The 23,404-nt window shown below is 48.3% G+C and overlaps 1 protein-coding gene across 2 annotated transcripts in view; it reads left to right on the top strand.

Moving 5' to 3' along the window:
• Window positions 1-22,454, top strand: part of TAF15 (TATA-box binding protein associated factor 15) — a 29,798-nt gene extending 7,344 nt beyond the window's left edge. The window contains exons 4-16 of one of the 2 annotated variants that reach the window (XM_015408047.1): window positions 157-247; window positions 334-445; window positions 3,437-3,483; window positions 4,943-5,054; window positions 11,203-11,237; window positions 11,872-11,904; window positions 13,686-13,795; window positions 14,193-14,322; window positions 15,123-15,224; window positions 18,343-18,430; window positions 19,782-19,873; window positions 19,964-20,051; window positions 22,081-22,454. In XM_015408047.1, coding sequence (XP_015263533.1) covers window positions 157-247; window positions 334-445; window positions 3,437-3,483; window positions 4,943-5,054; window positions 11,203-11,237; window positions 11,872-11,904; window positions 13,686-13,795; window positions 14,193-14,322; window positions 15,123-15,224; window positions 18,343-18,430; window positions 19,782-19,873; window positions 19,964-20,051; window positions 22,081-22,120 — 1,080 coding nt within the window. In that variant the 3' untranslated portion in view covers window positions 22,121-22,454. Of the gene's footprint in view, window positions 1-156; window positions 248-333; window positions 446-3,436; window positions 3,796-4,942; window positions 5,055-11,202; window positions 11,238-11,871; window positions 11,905-13,685; window positions 13,796-14,192; window positions 14,323-15,122; window positions 15,225-18,342; window positions 18,431-19,781; window positions 19,874-19,963; window positions 20,052-22,080 lie in introns of both variants that reach the window. The other variant, XM_015408046.1, reaches the window with a different exon arrangement.
• The last annotated feature ends 950 nt before the right edge of the window (window positions 22,455-23,404 follow it).

The following is a 23,404-nucleotide window of genomic DNA, read 5'->3' on the forward strand; positions in this document are numbered from 1 at the left end:
AGTGTATACGTGGCTCCACTTGCCTCTAAACGCAGTTAGCTGTTCTGCAGTTCAGGCACCTCCGGCCAATTGAGGCCACTTGTCTCAACCGCCCAGTCTGTGACAGTGCGGCTGTGGGGCCTTATCTCTCCTTTGCCATCTTGCTGTCGATTACAGGCTTACCCTGGCTACGAGCAGAGCGGGGAGAGTTCCTCATATGGGCAAGGGTACGGAAGCTATCAAGGCAACTACGGACAAACCCAGACAGGTCTGACAAGCATGCTGACATTTCTGCACATGTGCACCGTTCAGATGTGCCCGTTTTACTGAAAGCATTCCCTGTTGGCTCTTCAGGTTATGGGCAAAGTGGCCAGCAAGGTTATGGCGGTTATGAAAATCAGAACCCGAGCTCCTACGGCCAGGAGTCCTACGGCAATCAGGGGCAACAGAAAGATTCATCAGGAGGGTAAGGGCCCAGTCTGAAACGGATGAGTATGCAGCTAAGGTAACAGCAAAAGCACTCCAGCCACTGTAAAGCCTTCTCCTTTGCTTGCTTGAGTCTTGTGTCCACAAAGGGGGATAGGGATCGTATGCTTTTCACACCCTTCTGTACCCTCCAGGCCCACACAAACCTTAAGAAAGATCAGGGGTCATTTTGTAGAAAAAGAGCTAGGGGAACTCATTAGCATAACTCATTAGCATATGTCACACCCCCTGACATCACCGGAAGTGTGTCATAAGGCCACACCCCCTGACATCACCTGAAGTGTGTCATAAGGCCACACACCCCACCCCCAACGGTCCCGGCCGCCACCGCTGGCCTTGTAGCTCCACTGCCGAGCCCCATGAGGGGCCCGGCGGTGGACCTGCAAGGCCGGCGGGAGTGCAAGGAAGCCCCGCGAAGGCCCTCCCTGGCCCCAGGCAGGCAGGGGTGGGGAGAGGCAGGGAGGAAGCAACTTACCCTCCCTCTTCTCCTGCCTCCTCTTGGCTGAATGAGGGCCGGAAGCGGGGCGGCCGGAAGCAGGGGGCGGGGCTTCGTCATGTGCCCCGCCCCCCGTACCTCACCCGGGGGCACTGCGATCCCCCACGATCCCCCCCAAATGACCTCTGAGAAAGATGGAAGGAAGGTAGACAAACATCCATACTTCTTGTTTCTCAGCTCTCTTGGAAGCAGTCAGGAGATCCTTCCTCCTTGGCGACTCCTTCCTGCCTTTTACGGACAGCTCTCCTCTTAACGTTCTCATTTCATTCTAGCCTGTTTCCTGCAGTGTCCAACCTGATGTCTTTAGGAATCCCACAAGCTGGGCAAAAGTCTGCAGTCTTCCCTCTTGTTGTTGTTGTTGTTGTTTTCCAGCAGCTGGCTTTCAGAGGTGCACTTCCTCTGGATGCATGAGGGTGGGGCATGGGTCCAGTTAGCCATCATGCCTAACAGTTCCAACAGTGGCTGTCTTTGTCTCAGTTGGTGCTCCTTGCCATAATTTGTGGTAGTGACCAACGTTCCCTCTAAGCTGTGGAGCCTTGTGAGCAAACATTCTACTTTGTGAGCTCCTGGCATTAAAGTTGGGAGCAAGCGATTTGGCTGCTGCATGATTTAGTTTGCTCTGAAGCCCTCCTTCCTGAGCCAGGACAAAAATGTGTGAGCCGGAGGCTAAAGAACTGTGAGCTCGCTCACACTAACTCAGCTTAGAGGGAACACTGGTAGTGACTTATGCATGGTGTAAATAGTCCTGCACCTTTCTGTAGGGCATAACTCTCAAGTAATGTGTTAGACCAACTAGGCCAGCAGTCTCAAGCAGGTCTGCTTAGACTCCTGGTGATGGAAAGTGCCGTCAAGTTGCGGCTGTATTATTTCAAGAAAAGAGATGAATAGAGGTGGTTTGCCATTGCCTGCCTCTGCATAGCAACCCTGGACTTCCCTTGGTGGTCTCCCATCCATGTACTAACCAGGGCTGATCCTGCTTATCTTCTGAGATCCGGCCAAGATCACGCTAGCCAGGGCTGTCCATGGCAGGGCAGGATTCGTAGCTGAGTCTAGTCAATGGGGCTTACTCCCAGGAAAATATTTTTAGGATTTTGCTGTACAGAGTACTTCCAGTGGTGGTTTAGCTGCTGGATAACTTTTCCCTTTGGACAGGGGCTCTTCTTCCTTTGCCTTCAGTGCGTTTAAGGTAGCCTCAGAGCCCCCAGTCTCTTTTTAACACCCCCTTCCATTTGATTGACCTTTCAGATTTATTCTACCTGTCTCTGGGCCAGCTGGTATGTTTTCAGTGCCCCCCCCCCCAGCTCTGTGCCAGCTGCTGGCAGTGTAAAGAGTATCCTGTCTGAATTAGTACAGTAGGATTTCCTGGATGGTTGTGAAGGGTTAGTTGAGAGAACAATGCAGCTGAGAAGGGGAGAAGATTCTAAAACTGGGATTTTGTACGTTCCCAATACTTGAACTGGACTTTTGGATCTGTGCTACGCTAACTTGAAAGCTTGAAATACTCACTATACCAAAGTTTCACGAGTACTCGAAATGTATGTGCTTGAACTGCCTTCGAGGGGAGGGGCTGTGGCTCGGTGGCAGAGCATCTACTTGGCATGCAGAAGGTCCCAGGTTCAATCCCTGGCATCTCCACTTAAGGATCCGGTAGTAGGTGATTTGAAAGATCACCCAGAGCCCGTGGAGAGCTGCTGCCATTCTGAATAGGCAATACTGACCTTGATGGACCAGTGGTCTTATTCAGCATAAGGCAACTTCATGTGAATTCATGTGGAGAACTCCAGTGATAATTGAAGGGGGGCAGCTGTCTCTTTAAGTCATGACACTGGGCATCCTGACACAAACCAAAATGTTTGCTTGCTGACTACATAGACCACCTGTCAACCATAAACTCCCAATGTTCTACATAAGCTCAAATGTTAACAGTCACTTGCGCTATCACATTTAGTCCTCCTCCTCCTCTGAACCCTCTAGATGTTCCAGCCACTTCTTCTGCTTTTCTTCTCCTTGACAAGGCCAGGAGGAGAGGGGTTATAGGTCAGCACTGGACGCCTCCTTTGCATGTACAAGTCCCCAGCTGCAATCCCTGGTGTTCTCTTTTAAAAGATCTTGAGTAGCAGGCATTGAGAAGGATCCTTCTGTCTGAGACTCTGGAGAGCTGTTAGAGCAGACAGCACTGAGTTGGGTAGACCAGTGGTTTGCATCAGGCAACTTCTTATCATTTAGCTCTTCTTTTGCCCTCTTCCCAAATGTATCGAGGAGCAGAGCCCTTCGTAACAAAGAAGCTGATCTTCTGTAGAGGGCAGGGCGAGTCTTCTCCTGGTGGCCAGCAACAACACAGCCCTGGTTAATGGAGGGATCTTGGACGCCACCAATTTGGATTTTGGTGCATGCTTGTGGCCAAGAGACTAAACTATGTTTTTCTGCACTTCCGCATAAAACTAAGAGTGCGGTGATACTTCTTTCTTGTTTCAGCGGGAGACCCCCATACGACCAGAAGCCCAGCTATGGACAACAACAAGGTTCGTACGACCAACCTTCAGGTTATGGTCAACAGCAAGGGTCCTACGACCAACAGTCGGGTTACAGCCAGCAGCAAAGGCCGTTCGACCAGCAGTCCGGCTATGGCCAACAGGGACAGCAGCAAAGCTCATATGACCAGCAGTCAGGGCAAAACCGAGATTCCTACGACCAGCAGCAGCAGCAGGGCTATGGTCAGCCGCCAGGCTCTTACGGCCAAAAGTCAAGCTATGGCCAGCAACAAGGATCGTACGGCCAGAACCAGCCATCCTACCAGTTACAGCAGAAGGAAAGTTATGAACATAACATGCAGGGTAGGTTTTACATTCAGAGACAGTTAACAAAAATAAATATCAACAGTGCTAATAGTCCTTACGTTATGGGAACGGGTGGTGGTGGTGGTGTCTGAAAAATAATCACCTGACTTTTAGGGATGGGAGGCTTCGTTTGGCGCATGAAGCTCCAGGTTCAATTGCTGGTGCTTCTGCTTCAGGGATCTTCAGTGCAATCCCAAGCAGAGTTACATCTTTCGAGTCTGTTGAAATCAGTGCACTGCTTGGATAGCAAGACTGGGAAAGGCTTCTCTTGAGACTGGATAGGACTTTTCTGCCTTTGTACAACGCTGTAACACTGAGTCCTGGAGGACAGTGTTCTGTCCTACACAGGCCTTGCTAGTTTTGGCAAGGGTTGTTGTTTATGTATTACAGGTGTACCTTTTACTAAAACATCTTTCCTGTGCTGAAATACCACTCTGGGGTTGTGTGCTGGAAACAGGAAAAAGCAGCTTAAAGTGGTGTAAACAGAGCTAGCAATAGAAATGGGCTATAAAAGAAGTTGTATCTTCGGGCTGAATATTACCCACCAAAAGCGTAAAGCAGCTGGACAGATTTCTCCCTAAATGTGATAAAGCAGGTGCCAGGCCCACTTTATTTATTCATTTGGGAGATGTCTGTCCTGTATTTCCACTGAAAGGCATTTGGGGGAGTTTGCAGATAAGGACATGACAATAAAACAGGAAAAGAAGAATGTAAAGTTCAGAAGATCTTAAAAGCACCAACTAGCAGCAGCACAGCGAGGATCAACGGCTTTTTAAAAAAGTTAAATCAGTAATTGGCATTTGGAACCGTAGGGCTTGACTCAGCCAGCTTTTCCACTCTGTCTCACCTAATCATCTCCTTTAGTATGGTCCCTTGTGGTTCTTGTGCTGGCAGGTCCCACAGTCCCCAGCATAGTCATTTTGGTAGTCCAAGGTGCTCTCTTCTTTAGCAGTTGAAAAGCTGGTTGGATCTAACCTGTAAATTAGCAGTAAAGCTAAAAGGGGGTGGGGTAGTAGATAAACATTGTTTATTTTATCAGGTGTGCACCAGAATAGAGATCTGTCATAGGAACTTAGCATGTCACATGTGAATAAGGGGGGGCTCTGTTTGTCCACTCCGGAATAATTGCTTTGTAATTCGGCAGATGATCGCCGTGAAAAGAGCAGGTACGGAGAAGACAGCAGAGGTTATGGCGGGCCACGAGGAGGTGGAAGCAGGTTCGATTCCGACAGCAGAGGTCCAATGTCTGGGATGAGGTAAGAGTGTCACTCCTCTGTACTTACAGACAATGGCATAGAGCCGCCCAGCTGATACGTTCTCCATGCTTGCAGATGCTTGAAAGCTGTTTTTACTCAAAAGTTCAAATCTGAAGGTACTCAATTTGTTCGTTGTTGCTTTCACATTCTCTCTCATGGAGAACGCAAGTTGGGAATACAGCATTCTCTGTTACAGCAAAGTGGCGTTTTAGGGGAGCAAATCCAATGCCTGGATGAGTTGGTAGGTATCAGACCCGGTCATGCTTTCACTGAAGACTCCTGGGATTCATCTGTTCATTAATTTATTATTGCAAGATTTCTTGCTATGTAAGCCGCCCTGAGCCCTACGGGGGAGGGATGGATATAAATTTAATAAATAAATAAATAAGTAAATAATATGCAAAATGCAAGTTATAGTCATGGCTCATCCCCTTGACAAAACTGAAGCCGGGTGATCAGTCTTCCCATATAACAGGTGGGAACTGGCATAGCCAGCTTTTACTGAGCCCTGCCCCTGTGTCTTCAATCCGCCACCAGTGATACTTCTGTATCTCTATGTTGTGAAAAGCTTCACCAACTGATTTCAGCTGATAAAACTACTCTTTTAAAGGTGCAAAAACAGGCCAGCCTGGTTTTTGTCAGCCAGGAACACTCATGGCAATGGAAGTGGAGCCATCGTAAACTCGCCAAAGGGCGCTCCTGAGAATGTGTCTGTGTTTGGAGTTTCCTATCCCTGGTAGTTTTCGGCTCCAGGTATATCTTGTGTCCACAAGCAACATTTATTTATTCACTTAATTTATACTCCCTCTTCCTCCTCACTGGGTCCCAAATTGGCTCAGACGTTCTCCCCTTCCCCATTTTTATTCTCACAACAACCCTGAGAGGTGGGTGAGGCTGAGAGTGTGTGACTGGCTCAAGGTTGCCCAGACAGCTTCCATGGCAGAGCGGGGATTTGAACGTGGATCTCCCCAATCCTAGTCCGACACTCTAACCTCTACCCCACACGGTTGCCACCATGCTGTTAAACTGCTTGCCTTAAACAGTCGTTGGAATTCGGCAAATAAGCTTCAACCTTGTTCCTTAAAAATATTTTAGTAATGGCACAGTACTTAGCCTTTCTGTTGCATTTTCAGTGGTTGGAGTGCTTCACGTGCTCCCTCATTGTTGTCCTTAACAACAGCCCTGTAAGGTGAGCCAGCACAATTATCCCAGTATTGCAGGTGTTGGGCTGAGGCTGAGAGAAGGCCGTTTGTCTCAGATCAGGGTTTGGCTTGAGCATCTAGCAGATTCTCTTAAGCTGCTGCACAACACCTAGTAGCTTTTCATTCCTCGTAATTGCAAGCAGCATCGGAAAACAAACCATTCTCACCGAGTGGTCAGATTCCAGAGTGGATGCTCTGGGATTTATTCTTCATTGTTAAAGTAGTGTACTGTGAGATGTGAGAGGGGTTAGAGGAGAAGGTGTTCTGACTCTACTTAGAAAGGAAAATGCTTGATCCTGGTAGCTTAATGGAGGGCCAAGGTTGCAGTGTCAGGTGCATCCTGGTCTTGAGCGATGCTTAAGGCGCTCTGTTCTGATGGGAGTTGAGCTTTCTGTTTTTCCTACTCAGAGTTTGATGAAAGCTTCGTTGCCTGGCAACGTGAAATACAGTGCTGCTGCTATTCACAGCTCTAGGAACAGCCTTTGTGAAGTTTAAGCAAATGACTTTGAAGGTGGGAGGGAAAGTGGAAGCCCTTAGAGTTCATGGTGGGGGGGTTGTCTTTCTCTGTCCAAAGCTGGAAGAATTAAAGGTTGTCTTGCTGATTTAGGAGTGGAGGCTGCTCTTCTAAACAGGTTAGAATGCTGGGTCTACTTGGACCACGCTGGATCCACATGACAAGCATGCTGAAGTCGAGCTGTCCTACGTGCCCATCGAAGAATTACAGTCCAGGAAAGAAGGCGTGGTGACAGAATCTGGAATATGTTACTGTGCACAAGGCACCTCTGCCTGCGTCTATTACAGATGATTTTGAATCAGCACAGAGCAGCTGTCTGTCAGAATGTGGATCCAATGAAAAATCTTCGGGATGACAGTGGGTGGTTGAGATGGAGTGACAGGAATGTTAAAGGGAACCTGTGTAAAATGGAAGCTCTGTTGGCTCCTCGGCCCGAGATGCTAAGCAAAGAGCAACCGTTTACTGGGAAATCATTTTGACTAACAAACGGTCTTGTGGGATGTCGTCAAGAGACACTTATGTGTTAATTTATGGGTCAGGGGAACAGGCGTGGCCCTCTGTGGGAAACGAGGCAAGTGATCCCAGGTGTTCCATTACATCCAGCCCAGCTGCACTTTTACTTTTGCCTTATTTATGGATCTCTTTTGCTTGTTCCCCCATCAAGAAGAAGAAGAAGAGATTGGATTTATACCCCGCCCTTCACTCAGAGTCTCAGAGCGGCTTACAAACTCCTTTCCCTTCCCCTCCCCACAACAGGCACCCTGTGAGGTGGGTGGGGCTGAGAGAGCTCGGACACAGACTGCTCTTTTTCAAGGACAGCTGTGCCAGAACTTGTGACTGACCCAAGGTCACATCAGCAGGTGCAAGTGGAGGAGTGGGGAATCAAACCCGGTTCTCCCAGATTAGAGTCCGCACACTTAACCACTACACCAAACTGGCTCTCACTTAAGCCCTTGCTTGACTGACTTTCTAAATGTAAGTTTGAATTTCCTTTATATACTGAGGGCCCATAGAAGAAGAAGAAGAAGAAGAAGAAGAAGAAGAGATTGGATTTATACCCCGCCCTTCACTACCCGAAGGAGTCTCAGAGCAGCTTATAAATTCCTTTCCCTTCCCCTCCCCGCAGCAGACACCCTGGGGGGGAGGTGGGGCTGAGAGAGCTCTTGACAGAAACTGCTCTTTTTCAAGAACAGCTCTTATCAGAACTACAGCTTGCCCAGGGTCATCCAGCCAGGTGCAAGTGGAGGAGTGGGGAATCAAACCCGGTTTTCCCAGATTAGAGTCCGCGCACTTAACCACTACACCAAACTGGCTCTCAGTGGTGTCGAGCACAGGCCTCACATGTAGGGTGTTGGATCTGGACCTCTGATAGCAGGGCTGGGAAACGGCCCTCTTGCCTTGCTAGCCACTACCAGTCTGCGTGCCCAACTCTGGGCTCACTAGATTTGAGTCCAGTGGTTAAGACGCTGAACTGCAGGCTGGAAGGTCGGTAGTTCAGCAGTTCGAGACCCGAGTGTGCCGTATGACGGAGTGAGCTCCCGTCTCTGGTCCTAGCTCCTTCCAACCTAGCAGTTCGAAAGCAAGAAATTGCAAGTATATAAATAGGTACCGCTTCGGTGGGAAGGTAACAGCGTTCCGTGCGCCTCAGCGTCTAATGCTGGCCACATGACCACGGAAACGTCTTCGGACAGCGCTGGCTCTTCGGCTTGGAAACGGAGATGAGCGCCACATCCCTAAAGTCGGATTCGACTGGCTTTTCGAGCAAGGGAAACCTTTACCTTTACCTAGCACCTTAGAGACCAACATCATTTTGGAGGTATAAGCTTTTGAGAATCAAAGATAATGGTGGGGCTCTGTGGGATGAAGAGAGCGTTGACTCTTGAAAGCTTATACCTCCGGAATCTTGTCAGTCTCTAAGGTGCTGCTGGACTTGAATCTAGCTGCTCTACTGCAGACTGACACAGCTACGCCCTGAAATGGTCAACACCAGGCTCGGTTGACCAGTGATCTGACTTTTGGGATAAGGTGGCTTCATAAGTCCTGGGAAGCAGGGCTGCTCTGAGCAGTCCGGAGTTTCAGTGAGGCATTCCTGGGAAATGAGTCTTGGGAAGAGTCGTGGAGTTGCATGGAAGGGAGTGCTAATCCTTAAGACTCCTTTTTTTCTGCGGGGAAAGTCCCGCTACAGAAGGCTATAGAGAGAAAGCGCAGCAGCAAAATGGTGCACAATGCATGCTGTTGTAGGCGGCCGCCGTAGTTAGCAAGCTGGTCCCAGCCATACCGCTGGGGAAGGACTCGCCACCTATCCCGTGGGCCCTGTCGGTTGAAGATGCTCTGCCAGGCGACGTGGGAGCCTTATTGTCTTTCTAGCAAATGGGGTTGCCAGGCAGGTAGCAGGAAGCCATTCGTGGAGGTGGCAAAATGCAGGCAGAGCAAAGAGAAGCTGTCGCCCAAGACTGCTTTGTAGCTTATTTGGGGTATGGGAGGAGATTTACACGTAGAGGGGGAGGGGGCATAGTTTAGGCCAGTAGCCCATGTGGATTAAAATAGCAGTTTTGCAGCGTGGCACAGTTCTTGGTGTGTGTCAGTAACTCTAAATTTAAACCTTCTCTCATGCCCAGTGAACGGCTAGGCTCTTTTTAGACCACATCTAGTTCCCTGTCACTAAGAATGAGAAATGTCCACATTTATGAGCAGAGGTTTGTGGCGTCCGGACTTGCTCGTCTCAAGATGTCTCAGATGGGAAACTCGCGCCTCTCATTCTTCCTGCACTGAAACGGCAGTCCTGTGCGTGATCCCTAGCCTGGCTTTCTGTTGGGTTTAAGTTGGACCTACTGCTTTGTGGTTACACCTGAAAGGAAGGCCTGAAATACGTATCAGAGAAAGCATTAAAGTTTGCTGCTAAAAATAAATAAATCACTTACTGGGGGGGTATCCTGAAGTCAGAGATGAATTAGTCTTTTGCTCCTGTCTGTTCTGATGTACGAGGGCAATGAAGGGAAAGGGCTTGGAATTAAAAAAAAATGACACGTTTTACTATTTCTTCACTTTAACTGAAACATTCATTAATTCTTAAGGAGGATAGAATGAGGCTGGTACCTCCATAAACTTGAGAAAGCAAACCTTCAGAAAACCAGATCACAAAACTATAGTGAGCAGCTTGAATTTCAGTCTTCTCATCTCACAAAGCATCCAAGTGCATAATTTTTTACCTTAGAAGAATGAGCACATAGTTATAATCTCTTAACAGGAAAGCATCTTCACCAGTCTTCAAAAGTAACCCCCCTCCCCCCAATTGTGCAGTTTAGGGGTTCTTGCGTGTCGTTGGCTATTAAGACATTATATTGCTTTACCCAACAGAATGCAGATGTTCTTGTAGATAGAGTGGTCAAAGGGGGAACTCTTTAGGGAACCGATTAGCGGTAAGTGATCTGAGGAATCAGCATTTTTTTTAATGTACTTAGCGTCAGAGGTCATTTCGGGGGGGATCGCGGGGGAACGCAGTTCCCCCGGGTGAGGTGCAGGGGGCGGGGCACATGACGAAGCCCCGCCCGCTACTTCCGGCCGCCCCGCTTCCAGCCCTCATTCAGCCAGGAGGAGGCAGGAGAAGAGGGAGGGTAAGTTGCTTCTTCCCCGCCTCTCCCCACCCCTGCCTGCCTGGGGCCAGGGAGGGCCTTTGCAGGGCTTCCTCGCACTCCCGCTGGCCTTGCAGGTCCACCGCCGGGCCCCTGATGTCAGGGGGTGTGGCATATGCTAATGAGTTATGCTAATGAGTTCCCCTAGCTCTTTTTCTACGAAATGACCCCTGCTTAGCGTGGACACTTCTTGTCTAGCATGTGCAGATGCTGGTTCAAAGGAGCTACTTTGGAGAACAGTTCCATTTTTACTAGGGCACGTATATCTCCCCCCCCTTCAGGTTATGTAAATTAGCCATAACAAAGAAACTGCGTATGGTAGTTTGCCCATTTTGGCTGCACCCTCTTCCTCTACCACATCTGCTGTTCTGGGGGCTCCCCAACCTTCAGGAACAGCTTTTCTTGGGGCTGTAATGAAAGGGTAAGCAAAAACATTTTTTCCTACCAACTTGCTGTATAGGCAGAAAGCGCTGGATCCAACCATGTGACTCCCAGCCTTCATGCATACATCTTGCATGCATCCCAAGTCTCAGTTTGTCTGCAGGGATTGTGGGGTCCAGAGGAGAGGTGGGGATACTTGTGCATACTGCATAGCTTCTTTTGTTTGACTGATGAGACCAGCAGGTCTCCCCTGGGAAGGAGCTGTTGGCCGAGTTATCACCGGACCAGCACCCAGGAGTGTTTGATGATTCTTAACAACTTTGCAGTAGCTTTCAAAAATTAAGTGTCGCTTTCGAGCCTCTGGGCTCGGCTTGTAGAGACTTAAGGGAGAAATCACTTCTTCAATTTTTCCTCTGCAGTGGTGGTGACCGAGGGGGCTCCAAAAATTTTGGTGGTAAGTGCCAAGCATTTTGAAACAAAATGGGGGGAAAAAGCCCAAACCCGACAACTTCAAACCTCCCTCAGTGGAACTTCTCTAGATTAAAAAGAAATAAGATCTTTCTTAAAAGCCACCAAATGCCATGTTATGGTGTGTTAGAAAAGTTTGTTTTGTTTACCCCTCTTTTGGCCAAGGGTGGGATTGTTTTTGAAACAAAAAAAAAAGATTTGGTCTTTATGCATTAAAAATAAACCTTTTCGTTTTCTTTTTTTTCCCCCGGCTGCATGAAAAACGTTTTTTTTTTTGTCCTGATTCTTGCTTGCCACTGGATGGGCATACCCAGATGTCCTCCGAGCGCTGCATACCAGCTTGAGAGTTCTTGCTGTCCATGGCCAGCCCGCCCTTGCAAGATGACCACCAGTGTAAACCTGACTGCAGTCTGCAAACATGAAAGACTGTGACACCTTCTGTCAGATGATTGTTTAATCACAATGGTCTTCTGAATCTTGTTTTGGTTTTCTAAGTGCTGCATATCTCCCCCCCCCATCTTTCTTTCAACATCAAGTAATGTTGATGAAAAATAGTTTTGCATGACTTCTGTATTTGTTCAATTACCCTTTGCTTTTCTCTGTTTGACTCCTTTCTTCAGGTCAAAGGGATTACGGTCCAAAGTCAGATGCTGGTAAGCAAAAAAGCAGCCTGACCAGTTCTTCTTGCCTTGGCTGCTGCAAATTCCCCCTCTCTGGCCTCCTGTTGTCACTCCTTGGCCCCCTTTCACCTTTGCCCAGCACTCCACCACCATAGGAGCTGCGGTGGCTCAAGTGGTTAAGACGCTGAACTGCAGGCTGTGGAAGGTCAGTAGTTCAGTGGTTCGAGACCCGGGTGCCGCAAGACAGGGTGAGCTCCCGTCTCTAGTTCCAGCTCCTGCCAACCTAGCAGTTCGAAAGCAAGAAATTGCAAGTAGATAAATAGGGACCACTTCGGTGGGAAGGTAACAGCATTCCGTGCGCCTTGGTGTTTAGTCATGCCGGCCACATGACCACGGAAACGTCTTCGGACAGCGCTGGCTCTTCGGCTTTGAAACAGAGATGAGCACCGCAACCCTAGAGTCGGATTCGACTGGCTTTCGAGCAAGGGAACCTTTACCTTTACCTTTTACCACCACCAAAGTCATTCACTTCTCGTGTTGTTCAGACCACATGAGGTCCCCACTGGAAGGCTTCCTCCATTGGTTTCCTGTTAGCTCCTCCCCTCTGCATAAAAACTCCTTTCCTTCATGGCCTCATTCCTCCTTACCTCCCTGTTCTAGTATCCTGATCATATCACTGCCTGCACCACCCTTGGCTGTCCCATGGTCTCCTCTTCCCTTTCTCCCTTGCTGCCTTGTATGCTTGGAGCCGCCACTCAGAACACCTGCATGAGCCCACCTCTCTCGTACCTTTTTGGCGAAGCCTATGGTCTTGAGGAGCTGCGGTGGCTCAAGTGGTTAAGACGCTGAACTGCAGGCTGTGGAAGGTCAGTAGTTCAGCAGTTCGAGACCGGGGTGCCGCAAGACGGAGTGAGCTCCCGTCTCTAGTTCCAGCTCCTGCCAACCTAGCAGTTCGAAAGCAAGAAATTGCAAGTAGATAAATAGGTACCACTTTGGTGGGAAGGTAACAGCGTTCCGTGCGCCTTGGTGTTTAGTCATGCCGGCCACATGACCACGGAAACGTCTTCGGACAGCGCTGGCTCTTTGGCTTTGAAACTGAGATGAGCACCGCAACCCTAGAGTCGGATTCGACTGGCTTTCGAGCAAGGGAACCTTTACCTTTACCTATGGTCTTGTATTCTGTCAAATGCAAAGCATGTCTATAGAGATATATTTGTAGTCATTGGTTCTCTGCTTTGGCTTAAAATAGGGAGTGCACCTTATAATAATAGAACTAGGGGCTGATGGGGTGGAGTGGGCATCATTCAGTGATCAGTAGGTTCAGGACAGATGGAAGAAATTACTTCACACAGCACAAAATCAGCTTGTGGCACTCGTTACCACAATGTATGGCAATTTGGGTGGTTAAAAGTGGAGCTTAGACTTCCTTGTTGAGGACAAGTCAGAGATGCTTGTTAGCTGTGATTAAGACTGAAACCTCCATGTGCAGGGGCAGTATACCTCTTGAGTACTAGAGGCTGGAAAGGTAACACTGCACTCATATAGGTCTTTTCCAGTGCGACTTTCTGTCTTCTCTCTAAGGATGTGTTTTGGGATTCTGCTGGAATCAAAGGCTGCAGGTCCTGTATCACTACAGCTTTGCTTTCCAGTGTGTATTCAAAGCTGCCCACCACAGGGAGTTGCCAGAGCTTTTTGGTTTTACACGTGAAACAGCGGTTGGGCTTTGATTCCAGGCGTCCTGAAACAGATCTTTTCGGCTAACCCCCAAATGCCGTTTTGATTTAAAAAAATAACTTATCTCCCCGTTAATCTAGATTCGGAATCTGATAACTCTGACAACAACACCATCTTTGTGCAAGGACTCGGAGATGATGTTTCAGCCGATCAAGTGGCTGAGTATTTCAAGCAAATAGGTATTATTAAGGTAAGTAAAGCATAAAGAATTTAAGGAGGGGTGGGGAGTGGCAGGCAACGAAGCTAAAATGAGGGGGAGCTACTGAATGCTGGAGCTGCTGGGTAGAAATCTGAATTCCAAAGGAGCACCTGTGTCCGTCTATTTTAGCAAAATAAAACTAGAACCCAGCGGCACCTTAAAAGGCAAACATTTATTCCAGTGTGCGCTTTGAAGAAATGAACACTGACTCATGAGGTCTCATGCCTGAATAAATGGTGCCCATTCTGCTAGTTCCTCACCATTCATGGGGCAGCACAGGATTCTGCTGCAGTTTTTGTATATTTCTGGTGTGCAAAGAGAAACCGAGCACTGAAAGCAAGAAAATGCCATTTACCTTGGTGTATCTCTCCCCCGACTCCCTTCACAGACTAATAAAAAGACAGGCAAGCTTATGATAAACCTCTACACAGACAAGGATACTGGCAAGCCAAAGGGGGAAGCAACAGTGTCTTTTGATGATCCTCCTTCTGCTAAGGCAGCAATTGACTGGTTTGATGGTAAGACCTTCCCTTTTCTGTACTTTAGCCAAACATATGTGTTCATGCACTGTTGTCCTGTTTTTTCTTTCTTTCAAATAAGTGTTTTTTATTATTTTGAACCATATATACAACAGTTGTACATTAGATTAGAATCCACATGCAAAAGAACCTCCTCAGGAAACAATCCATATAGAAAAGAACCTCCTCAGGAAAGCTCCTCCATTAGCATATTCACAGCCTGGGGAACTCCTACAAGATAATGACTCAGCCCTACCCCACCTTCCTGAGTAGATATAAATTACCTGCCTACCATTTTTCTTCTCACCTTGACACAGAGAGTACTCCATCTTTCTGTGTTATACTCCTGAGGATGCCAGTCACAGCTACTGGCGAAACGGCAGGTCCTACAATGCCAAGACCACGGCCATACAACCTGGGAAATCTACAGCAACTGATAATAAAATGGTTAGGTAATTCCCAGTAATTAATTAATGGCAGTCATGAGGGTTTGTGGTGGTTTTCCCTACTACCTCTACGGAGCCAGGAAGCTTGGCTGGAAGACTTGAGTTTCAAGGGAAGCCTTTTCCTTCTTGCCCAACCTCTTGTTTCTCCCTGCTTCTTCTACCCAAATATATACTTTGCCTAGGTGTTCTGTGAATGGGGAAGCCCAAAGTGCCCGTCTCAGTTCTCTATCTGAGGGCTCTCATGGTTGCCTTTCTCAGTAGGGCTCCAGGCTTCTTTCCCATTTTTAAAATTGCTTCTGCTGTGGCAAACCCACTGAGGGCTCATCTCCCCTGCTTCCCTTTTTCTTCCTCCAGGAAAGGAATTCAATGGCAGTGTTATCAAGGTTTCTTTTGCAACGAGACGGCCTGAATTCATTCGAGGAGGCGGAGGAGGTGGTGGTGGTGGTGGACGCCGAGGTAGCAACAAATAAATCTATTTATGTATTAATGATATTTTTATAGTTCTCCTTTTTCATTGAGACACAGGGCAGAGCACACAATGCAAGTTGGTGCAATCGATAGAATAAAACATCTTATAAGTGAAATAATAGGAATAGGATTACAGAAATCAGAAAGTAAAGCATAAGAACATAAGAGAAGCCAATGCTGGATCAGGCCAATGGCCCATCCAGTCCAACTCTCTGTCACACAGTGGCCAAAAACACCAGGGGCCTTCAGGAGGTCCAGCAGTGGGGCCAGGACACTAGGAGCCCTCCCACTGTTGCCCCCCTCCCAAGCACCAAGAATACAGAGTATCCCTTGCCCCAGAGTCCCTATCTATACCTTGTGGCTAGTAGCCACTGATGGACTTCTGCTCCATATGCTTATCTAATTCCCTCCTGAAGCTGTTCATGCTTGTAGCCGCCACCACCTCCTGTGGCAGTGAATTCCATGTGTTAAGGATCAACAATGCCACAAATTGGAATTGCACAGGTAGAACCCAGTGTGGTGAGAACAAGATAATACATACAGCAAACAGATAATACATACTATAAGTATTAGTGTGGTACACAGTCTTGTATCCTTTATTAAATCACCTTATTGCACCATAATATCAGTCCTGTTGGCTTTATGAAACTGTCCTCCTGAACAATTATGTTAGTTTGCAGAATGCCAGAAGTGTGGGGGCCTTTGTGACTGCTTACTCATCGGTGCAGATATCTCTTTGGTATATTGAAGCTGGTGGCAGTGACTGACCTATGAACGGCCAGGGCACCCGTTCAGAGCCTGGGAAAGAACGTGGTGGGGTGTTTTGGCCACATCTTTAAATTTGACACAGGCAGCTGCAGTTGATGCCTCTTGCAAGCTGGGGCACAGTGTGTGACTGCAATAAAAAAGGCCAATGCTATGCTGGGGATTATTAGGAAGGGTATTGAAAACAGATCAGCCAATACCATAATGTCCCTATATAAATCAATGGTGCGACCTCATTTGGAATACTGTGTGCAGTTCTGGTCACCACACCTTAAAAAGGATATTATAGCTTTGGAAAAAGTGCAGAAAAGGGTAACTCGAATGATAAAAGGGTTGGAACACTTTCCCTATGAAGAAAGGTTAAAGCGCTTATGGCTCTTTAGCTTGGAGACACAACAACTGAGGGGTGACATGATCGAGGTTTATAAGATTATGCATGGGAAAGAGCAGGCGAGCGCCGAAGAATAGATTCTTTTGAACTATGGTGCTGGAGGAGACTCTTGAGAGTCCCTTGGACTGCAAGAAGAACAAATCAGTCAATCCTCAAAGAAATCAACCCTGACTGTTCCCTGGAAGGCCAGATAATGAAACTGAAGCTCAAATACTTTGGCCACCAAATGAGAAGGGAGCACTCACTGGAGAAGACCCTGATGCTTGGAAAGATTGAAGGTCAAAGAAGACGGGGACGGCAAAGGATGAGATGGTTAGACAGTGTCATCGATGCAACGAACATGAAGTTGAGCCAACTTCAGAGGACGGCAGAAGACCGGAGGGCCTGGAGAGAGCTCGTCCGTGGGGTCGCGAAGAGTCGGACTCGACTGTGCGACTGAACAACAACAACAACAAATAGATAGGGGCTCTGGGGCAAGTGATGCTCTGTCTTCTTGGTGCTTGGGGGGGTCAACAGTGGGAGGGCTTCTAATGTCCTGGCCCCACTGGTGGATCCCTGATGGCACTGGTATTTCTGGCCACTGTGTGATACAGAGTGTTGGGCTGGATGGGCCTTTGGCCTGATCCAACATTGGCGTCTCTTATGTTCTTATGTTATAGTAGTGGTTCCAGCGGATGGTTAAGAAGCATGATAAAGATACGGAGCAGAGGTCCTTCAGTGGCTATTAGCCACAGGGTATAGATGGAACACTATGTCTGGGGCAATGATGCTCTGTATTCTTGGTGCTGGGGGGGGGGGCAACAGTGGGGAGGCTTCTGGAGTTCTGGCTATGCTGGTGGATCTCCTGATGGCACCAGGGTTTTGGCCACTGTGTGACACAGAGTATTGGACTAGGTGGGCCATTGGCCTGATCCAGCATGGCTTCTCTTGTATTCTTATGTAATGCACCCAGTTTGCTGAAACTGGGCTGGAACTGGTTGTTTCCTGGATAGGAGACCTCCAGATAAACTCTCTTCTGTGCCGTCTTGAGTTCCACAACAGAAGAAAGGCAGAACATAACAATTATTGTAAATAAATTGTGGCCTCAAAGAGTTGTGAAAGGCAGCAAGAGGATCTTTTTTGACAAAATTATTTATTTGGTGACTCAAAGCAACTTGCAACCTTCTCCCTCTTCTCGGTGTTATTCTCACAACAACCCTGTGAGGTGGGTTAGGCTGGGAAGGTGTGACTGCTCCAAGTGCACCCAGCAAGCTTGCATGGCAGAGTGGGGATTCAGCCATGGATCTCACAGATCCCAGACTGGTTCTCTAACCGCTATACCATGCTTTCGAGAACATCCTTATTGCGTACATTGATTTCCTGTATTTCTTTTCTAACGGGAAAGTCAGTTCACAGAGAAATATCCAATATAAATTGGTGAAAGCAGGCCATTGGAAAGAGCTTCACTCTCTCGTTCTTTCTCTGCCAAGCCACAGGATGGATGGCTGCCGAGAAGGGAGGTGGGGTGTGACAAGAGAATGTGGGAACAAGGCTTTAATGAAGTGGCTGAGCAGGGTGAGAGAAACGGTTTGGGCAAGTTTGGTTCTAAATGAAGGAATTTGTGCAATGAATGTAAGGAGACCTCTTTGGAATCTGACCAAAGGTCTTCTCTAGTCCAGCATCCCTGTTTCCCACAGTGGCCAATCGCATACCCCTAGGAAGTTCACAAACCAGTCTTGATGCAATAGCCCTTCTCCAGCCTCTGGTCAAGAGATGCACTGCCCCCGGTCATGGAGGTTCTGTTTAGCTGCTTTGAATACATTTCAGAGAGGCAGTTCACATATCCCTAAATAAAACAATGACCTAGCTGTCGTCAAGGGAGAGAACGATCAGAGGCCTGTCCGGTCTGACCTTAACATCCAAGTCTTCATGGCACTGCTGCCCTGCCTTGCTTTGTTGTTGTTCCTGCAGGTTCGCGAGGAGGGGGCTTTGGAAGAGGTGGGGGCTTCCGAGGCCAAGGCGGAGAACCCAAGAGTGGAGACTGGGTTTGCCCGAATCCGTAAGTCCTTTCCCTTAATGCCGCCCTGGAATCAATAGCGTGGTGCATGACATGGTTAGCATACAAAGTATATGTTCAGCTCATCTACCTGGTGCTGTGTGCCATCACTGATAGGGGTCCCCTCCCCAAGTGGTCTTTCCCACCTCCTGCTTCCTGAGTCCCTTTAACTGGAGGTGCCAGGGATTGAACCCCAAAGCTTGTGGTCTGCCATTGTGCCATGGCTCCTAATTTTATCAGCCCCTCTCTATTGACTCGGCGGCAGCTTCACAAAATGATCTAAAACTGGAAAAGGGAAAGGAAAAGGTTCAGAGTGTATATTAACAAGGAAGGACCTACAAAGATGGGAGAGAGAAAATCTCCCACTCTCCCAACGGCCTTCAGCTCTGCTTCTCTTCCGTCCTGCCCTGCTGGCTTGGAATCTGCTTCCTTTCCTCCCCATCGCTTGCTAATTTCACACACACACACACACACACACACACACCCCTTTTCTTCCTCCTCCAGCAATCCCATGGTGTCCTCTCCCTGACCTGTGCTTCTCTTCCCCCACCCCTTTCCTGGTGACAGCTATGTCATGTTGAGCCCCATTTTGGAATGCTGCAGATACCTGAAATGCTCCATGCGTTATTTTTTAGATACATGTGCGCAGGGGTCGTTTCGTAGGAAAAGAGCTAGGGGAACTCATTAGCATAACTCATTAGCATATGCCACCCCCCTGACATCACCGGAAGTGTGTCATAAGGCCACACACCCCGCCCCCAACGGTCCCGGCCTCTGCCGCCGGCCTTGCAGCTCCACTGCCGAGCCCCATGAGGGGCCCGGCGGTGAACCTGCAAGGCCGGCGGGGGGGCAAGGAAGACCCACGAAGGCCCTCCCTGGCCCCAGGCAGGCAGGGGTGGGGAGAGGCAGGGAGGAAGCAACTTATCCTCCCTCTTCTCCTGCCTCCTCCTGGCTGAATGAGGGCCGGAAACGGGGCGGGGCGGGCTTCGTCGTGTGCCCCGCCCCCCGTACCTCACCCGGGGGAACTGCGATCCCCCCCGAAATGACCTCTGCATGTGCATGCCTGGACGTTGCTCTTAATGTTGACAGAGGGTTACAGCCTCTGGTGTTTTAAAACAAATGGTATTTTTCTGCAAGCCTAGTGTTCTCCTGGTTTGTGGAGACCCGTGTAGCCCCGTTTGATCCCACAGTGCTGACATTTTGGTCTGCACAGAGGCCACACGTGGCTGCTAGATAGAAGTTATGAACTTCAGACCTCCAAGAAACCCTGGTTTGCAGTGACCTCTTGCCAAGCCAGGTCCTCCTCTTCCCCCGCAAAAGCAGTTGTTGAAATGGGGATTCTCCTTTCTCTCAGGACTTGCGGTAACATGAATTTTGCCCGCCGGAATTCCTGCAATCAGTGTAACGAGCCTAGGCCGGAAGACTCTCGTCCCCCGGGAGGAGGAGGTAAGCGAATAACCAACCAGTGCTGGATGTGGATACTGCAGCATTGAGCATGCATCCCCATGTTTCTCCTCTTGTGGTCCCCTCTTGCAGACTTCCGTGGCAGAGGTGGCTTTGGTGGCGATAGGGGGTTCCGAGGCCGTGGTGGCCGAGGCGGCTTTGGTGGCAAAATGGGAGGAAGGTACGTGCTGAATTTCAGAACAATAGAAGTATGTGCTATGGGGGACCACAGTGGTGTGCTAGAGTGCCCTTGTGTGTCACAGCTGTTGATGAGCCACAAAGATAAAATTAAATAATGTCAAGGCTAACATGAGGGCCAAAGACCCCTTCCATCAGTGAGACTGGCTGCTGCATGTCAGTATGATCTTCTTCAGTGGAGTCTCTGCTTCTTTCCAGTATGCCTCCTCTGGTGGGGGTGAGAAATTCTGCCCTGTCTCTGCATCAAGGGAGACCTTTTGAGGCTCTCTGCATATCCCTGCCTGAGTCTCTGCTCTTGACTGGGTACCTGCCAGTCAGGAGGCTCTCCAATTAAAAAAAATGACTTATGCAGGAATATACCTCCGAGGGCAGATAATCTACACTCTTCTAACACTCAGCTGAAAAAAGTTTGCTTCAGGAAAGGAGAACTTTGGCTCAGCTCTCACCCATATTGGCAATTGCTGTGATAGGCTGTAGAAAGGAATTGCTTGGGTGCGTGACATCATGAAACATACCTCTGGAAGTATAGTACTTAGCATTTGTGTAGGGCTGAAGTTGCAGTGCTCCTAACGCTTCACATGAACTATTGTGTTGCCGTCTTTGCTACAGACCGGTATAGTTGGGTGGTATGTTGCTGGTGGAACCTTGAGGGTGGAAGAGAGCAGCCTTGGCTAAGATCCCCTAGTGAGCTCGTGGTGAAGATGGGATTTGACCAGTGATACTCTCCAGCCCAGATCATGGTTTTTCTTTTTCTTACCAGTGCACAGGGCACTTGGGTGGAGTTGCATTCTGATGAAAACTGGTTGCTAGATTCATATTTATGTCAATTCTGTACAGTGGACCCTGGCTCCTTGGCATTCTGAAGATACCCCAAAGGAGTAGTTATTTGCTTATATGTGTCAGTGAGAAAATTTTAGTATACTATAAACAACCTTGTGTATTTCAAAGCAGGCACTTTATTAAGACGAGAGCTCATTTGAGTTCCCTCGCTCGTTTTTAAAAAATGTGCTCTGTTCCCCAGCCGAAGAGTCAGTTGTAGCTCAGAATGTGCCATTTTGTTTGTAAATTGATCAGTTCTGCCGCACTCTTCTACAGACCTTTCTGTTATGTACATAATAATTAGAGGACCTTCCTTCTTGCCAGACACACACACACACACACACACACACACACACACACACACACAAAAGTGGTCATGGCTGACTTCTTTCAAAGTAGCTTGGGAGGTGTAGTGTTCTTTTGAGGCAGCTGATGGGCTGTGACAATTGCTAACAGAGAGCCTTGCATGTCTTGGAAAGCTGTGACATTAGAAATAGGATTTGAGCCAGTTTGGAAGTAGTTGCAGGTCCAACTGCAATAAAGGTCATGCTGCAATAAATGCACTTTGCTGACACATCAGCTCTCAAGAACGTTGAGACACTGCGCTGCTCCCCTTAAACTGTGGGGATGGCTTTCAGTCTTTGGGGTTGAGCCAGTAAAAAAAAAAGAAAAAGGATTCTGTAGCTTTTAAAAAATTTAATGAGGATCTTCTGCTAGCCGTTGGGGAGAAAGGGCTTGTTTCAGTTCTGGTGGTCACTTCTCCCAGATTTGGGACAGAAATGGGGAACCTCTGGCACCAACCTTTAAATTAGGTAAAAGTTTCCCTTGCTCGAAAGCCAGTCGATTCCGATTCTAGGGATGCGGTCCAAAAGCTGTATATGGGCATAACCTCTGCCATTTCAGGAGCGGGACAAGAAACTGGGGGGCAGGTATTACAAACTCTTCCAAAGGACCGGGTGCTGGCAGCTTAAGGGCCACACCAAGCCCCTTCCTTTCTCCCATGGTCGTTGCCTCTGGATCTTTGCTTTTTCCGGTGGGTCCACCAGTGCCCCCAGCCAGGTGGTGCTCGGCAGCTGGACTTGGGGCTGACTTACTGCAAGCAGACAGCACGTGAGACTGCAGTAGGTGCTGGAGCAGAATTCTGACCGCTTGTAGACACGCGAGCAAACTAACGCCTTCTATTTCCCTTCTAGGAACGATTTCAGAAGCGATCAGCGTAACAGGCCCTACTAGAAATAGCCTCGGATGTCCTCTTCATCTCTCAAATGGCTTTTTTGTCGGTGAAATTTGCCAGGTTTCGCCTGCTGCTTGATACCCTGTGGCCTCTTCTGGATAGTGGAATGAGAAATGTGAAAATGGCTTTTTATTTTGGTGGGAGGGGGCTGGGGTCAGAGGCCTTTTTCATCTCTCTTATTTTTTAAAGCAAGTCCATTGAAATTTCATCTTTAATTTCCAACATTCCCCTCTCCGGTACACAATACCCCCAATACCCCACCTCACCCCTCCGCCAACTTAATTCTTCCGTAGCCTCAGAAAGAAGGAATTAAATTGTAAAATATTTGCCAAAAATTCTGATGTGTTTTATAATACAATGAAAGCTGTTTATTTGTGACATGTTGGCTTGGTTTCCTCATTTTGGCTTGGTTTCCTCCCTTTCTTATTCAGTGACCTTCCCATTCTTTTCCCTGGTCCCTGCTACAGCAAGAACGACGCACGCTCGGAAAGGCACGTTAAGTCAACTCGGTAGCAAGAACATCAGAATGATGCAGCCTGTGTAAATTTATTTTTTCGATTTATTACCCGCCTTTCCCTGTAAATAGGGCTCAGGGGGAGGCGGAGGACAGCATTTCCAAAAATATACAAGAATTTAGAACTGAATTGAAATTAAAATAAGGTTAACAATTCAGTTCACAATTTCAAATAACCGTTTCAGACAGGGCCGGGCTCTTTTTGTAGCAGGAACTCCTTTGCATATTAGGCCACACACCCCTAATGTAGCCAATCCTCCAAGAGTTTACAGAGCTCTTCTTACAGGAGCTACTGTAAGCTCTTGGAGGATTGGCTACAGTAGGGGTGTGTCGCTTAATATGCAAATGAGTACCTGCTACAAAAAGAGCCCTGCGAGACGGCAGCAAATACACAATTCAGTGTCCTTTCCCAATGGCAGAGAGGGAAGGAAGGAGCCGTGCTAGCTAAAAAGCCGTCGCTGTCCCCAACTGTAAGTCTGGCGGAACATCTCTGTCTTACGGACCCTGCAGGACTGAGTTAGGTCCCGCAGGGCACGGGTGTCATTTGGCAGAGAGTTCCACCAGGTCAGTGCCAAAGCCAAGAAAGCCCTGGCTCTGGTTGAGAACAGCAGGACACTTTGGGCCAGGGATCACCAGCAGGTTCTTTTCTCTTGAGCGTAATGCTTTTGGGGGGATATGCCAGGAGAGGTGGTCCCGTAGATACAGTGCTCCCAGACCGTTCAATTAAAGGCTAATACCAAAACCCTGAACCTAGTCCCAGTATTCAACC

This window comes from Gekko japonicus, unplaced genomic scaffold (assembly GCF_001447785.1).
Source record: "Gekko japonicus isolate JY-2015 unplaced genomic scaffold, Gekko_japonicus_V1.1 scaffold1, whole genome shotgun sequence".
NCBI classification, from domain to species: domain Eukaryota; kingdom Metazoa; phylum Chordata; class Lepidosauria; order Squamata; family Gekkonidae; genus Gekko; species Gekko japonicus.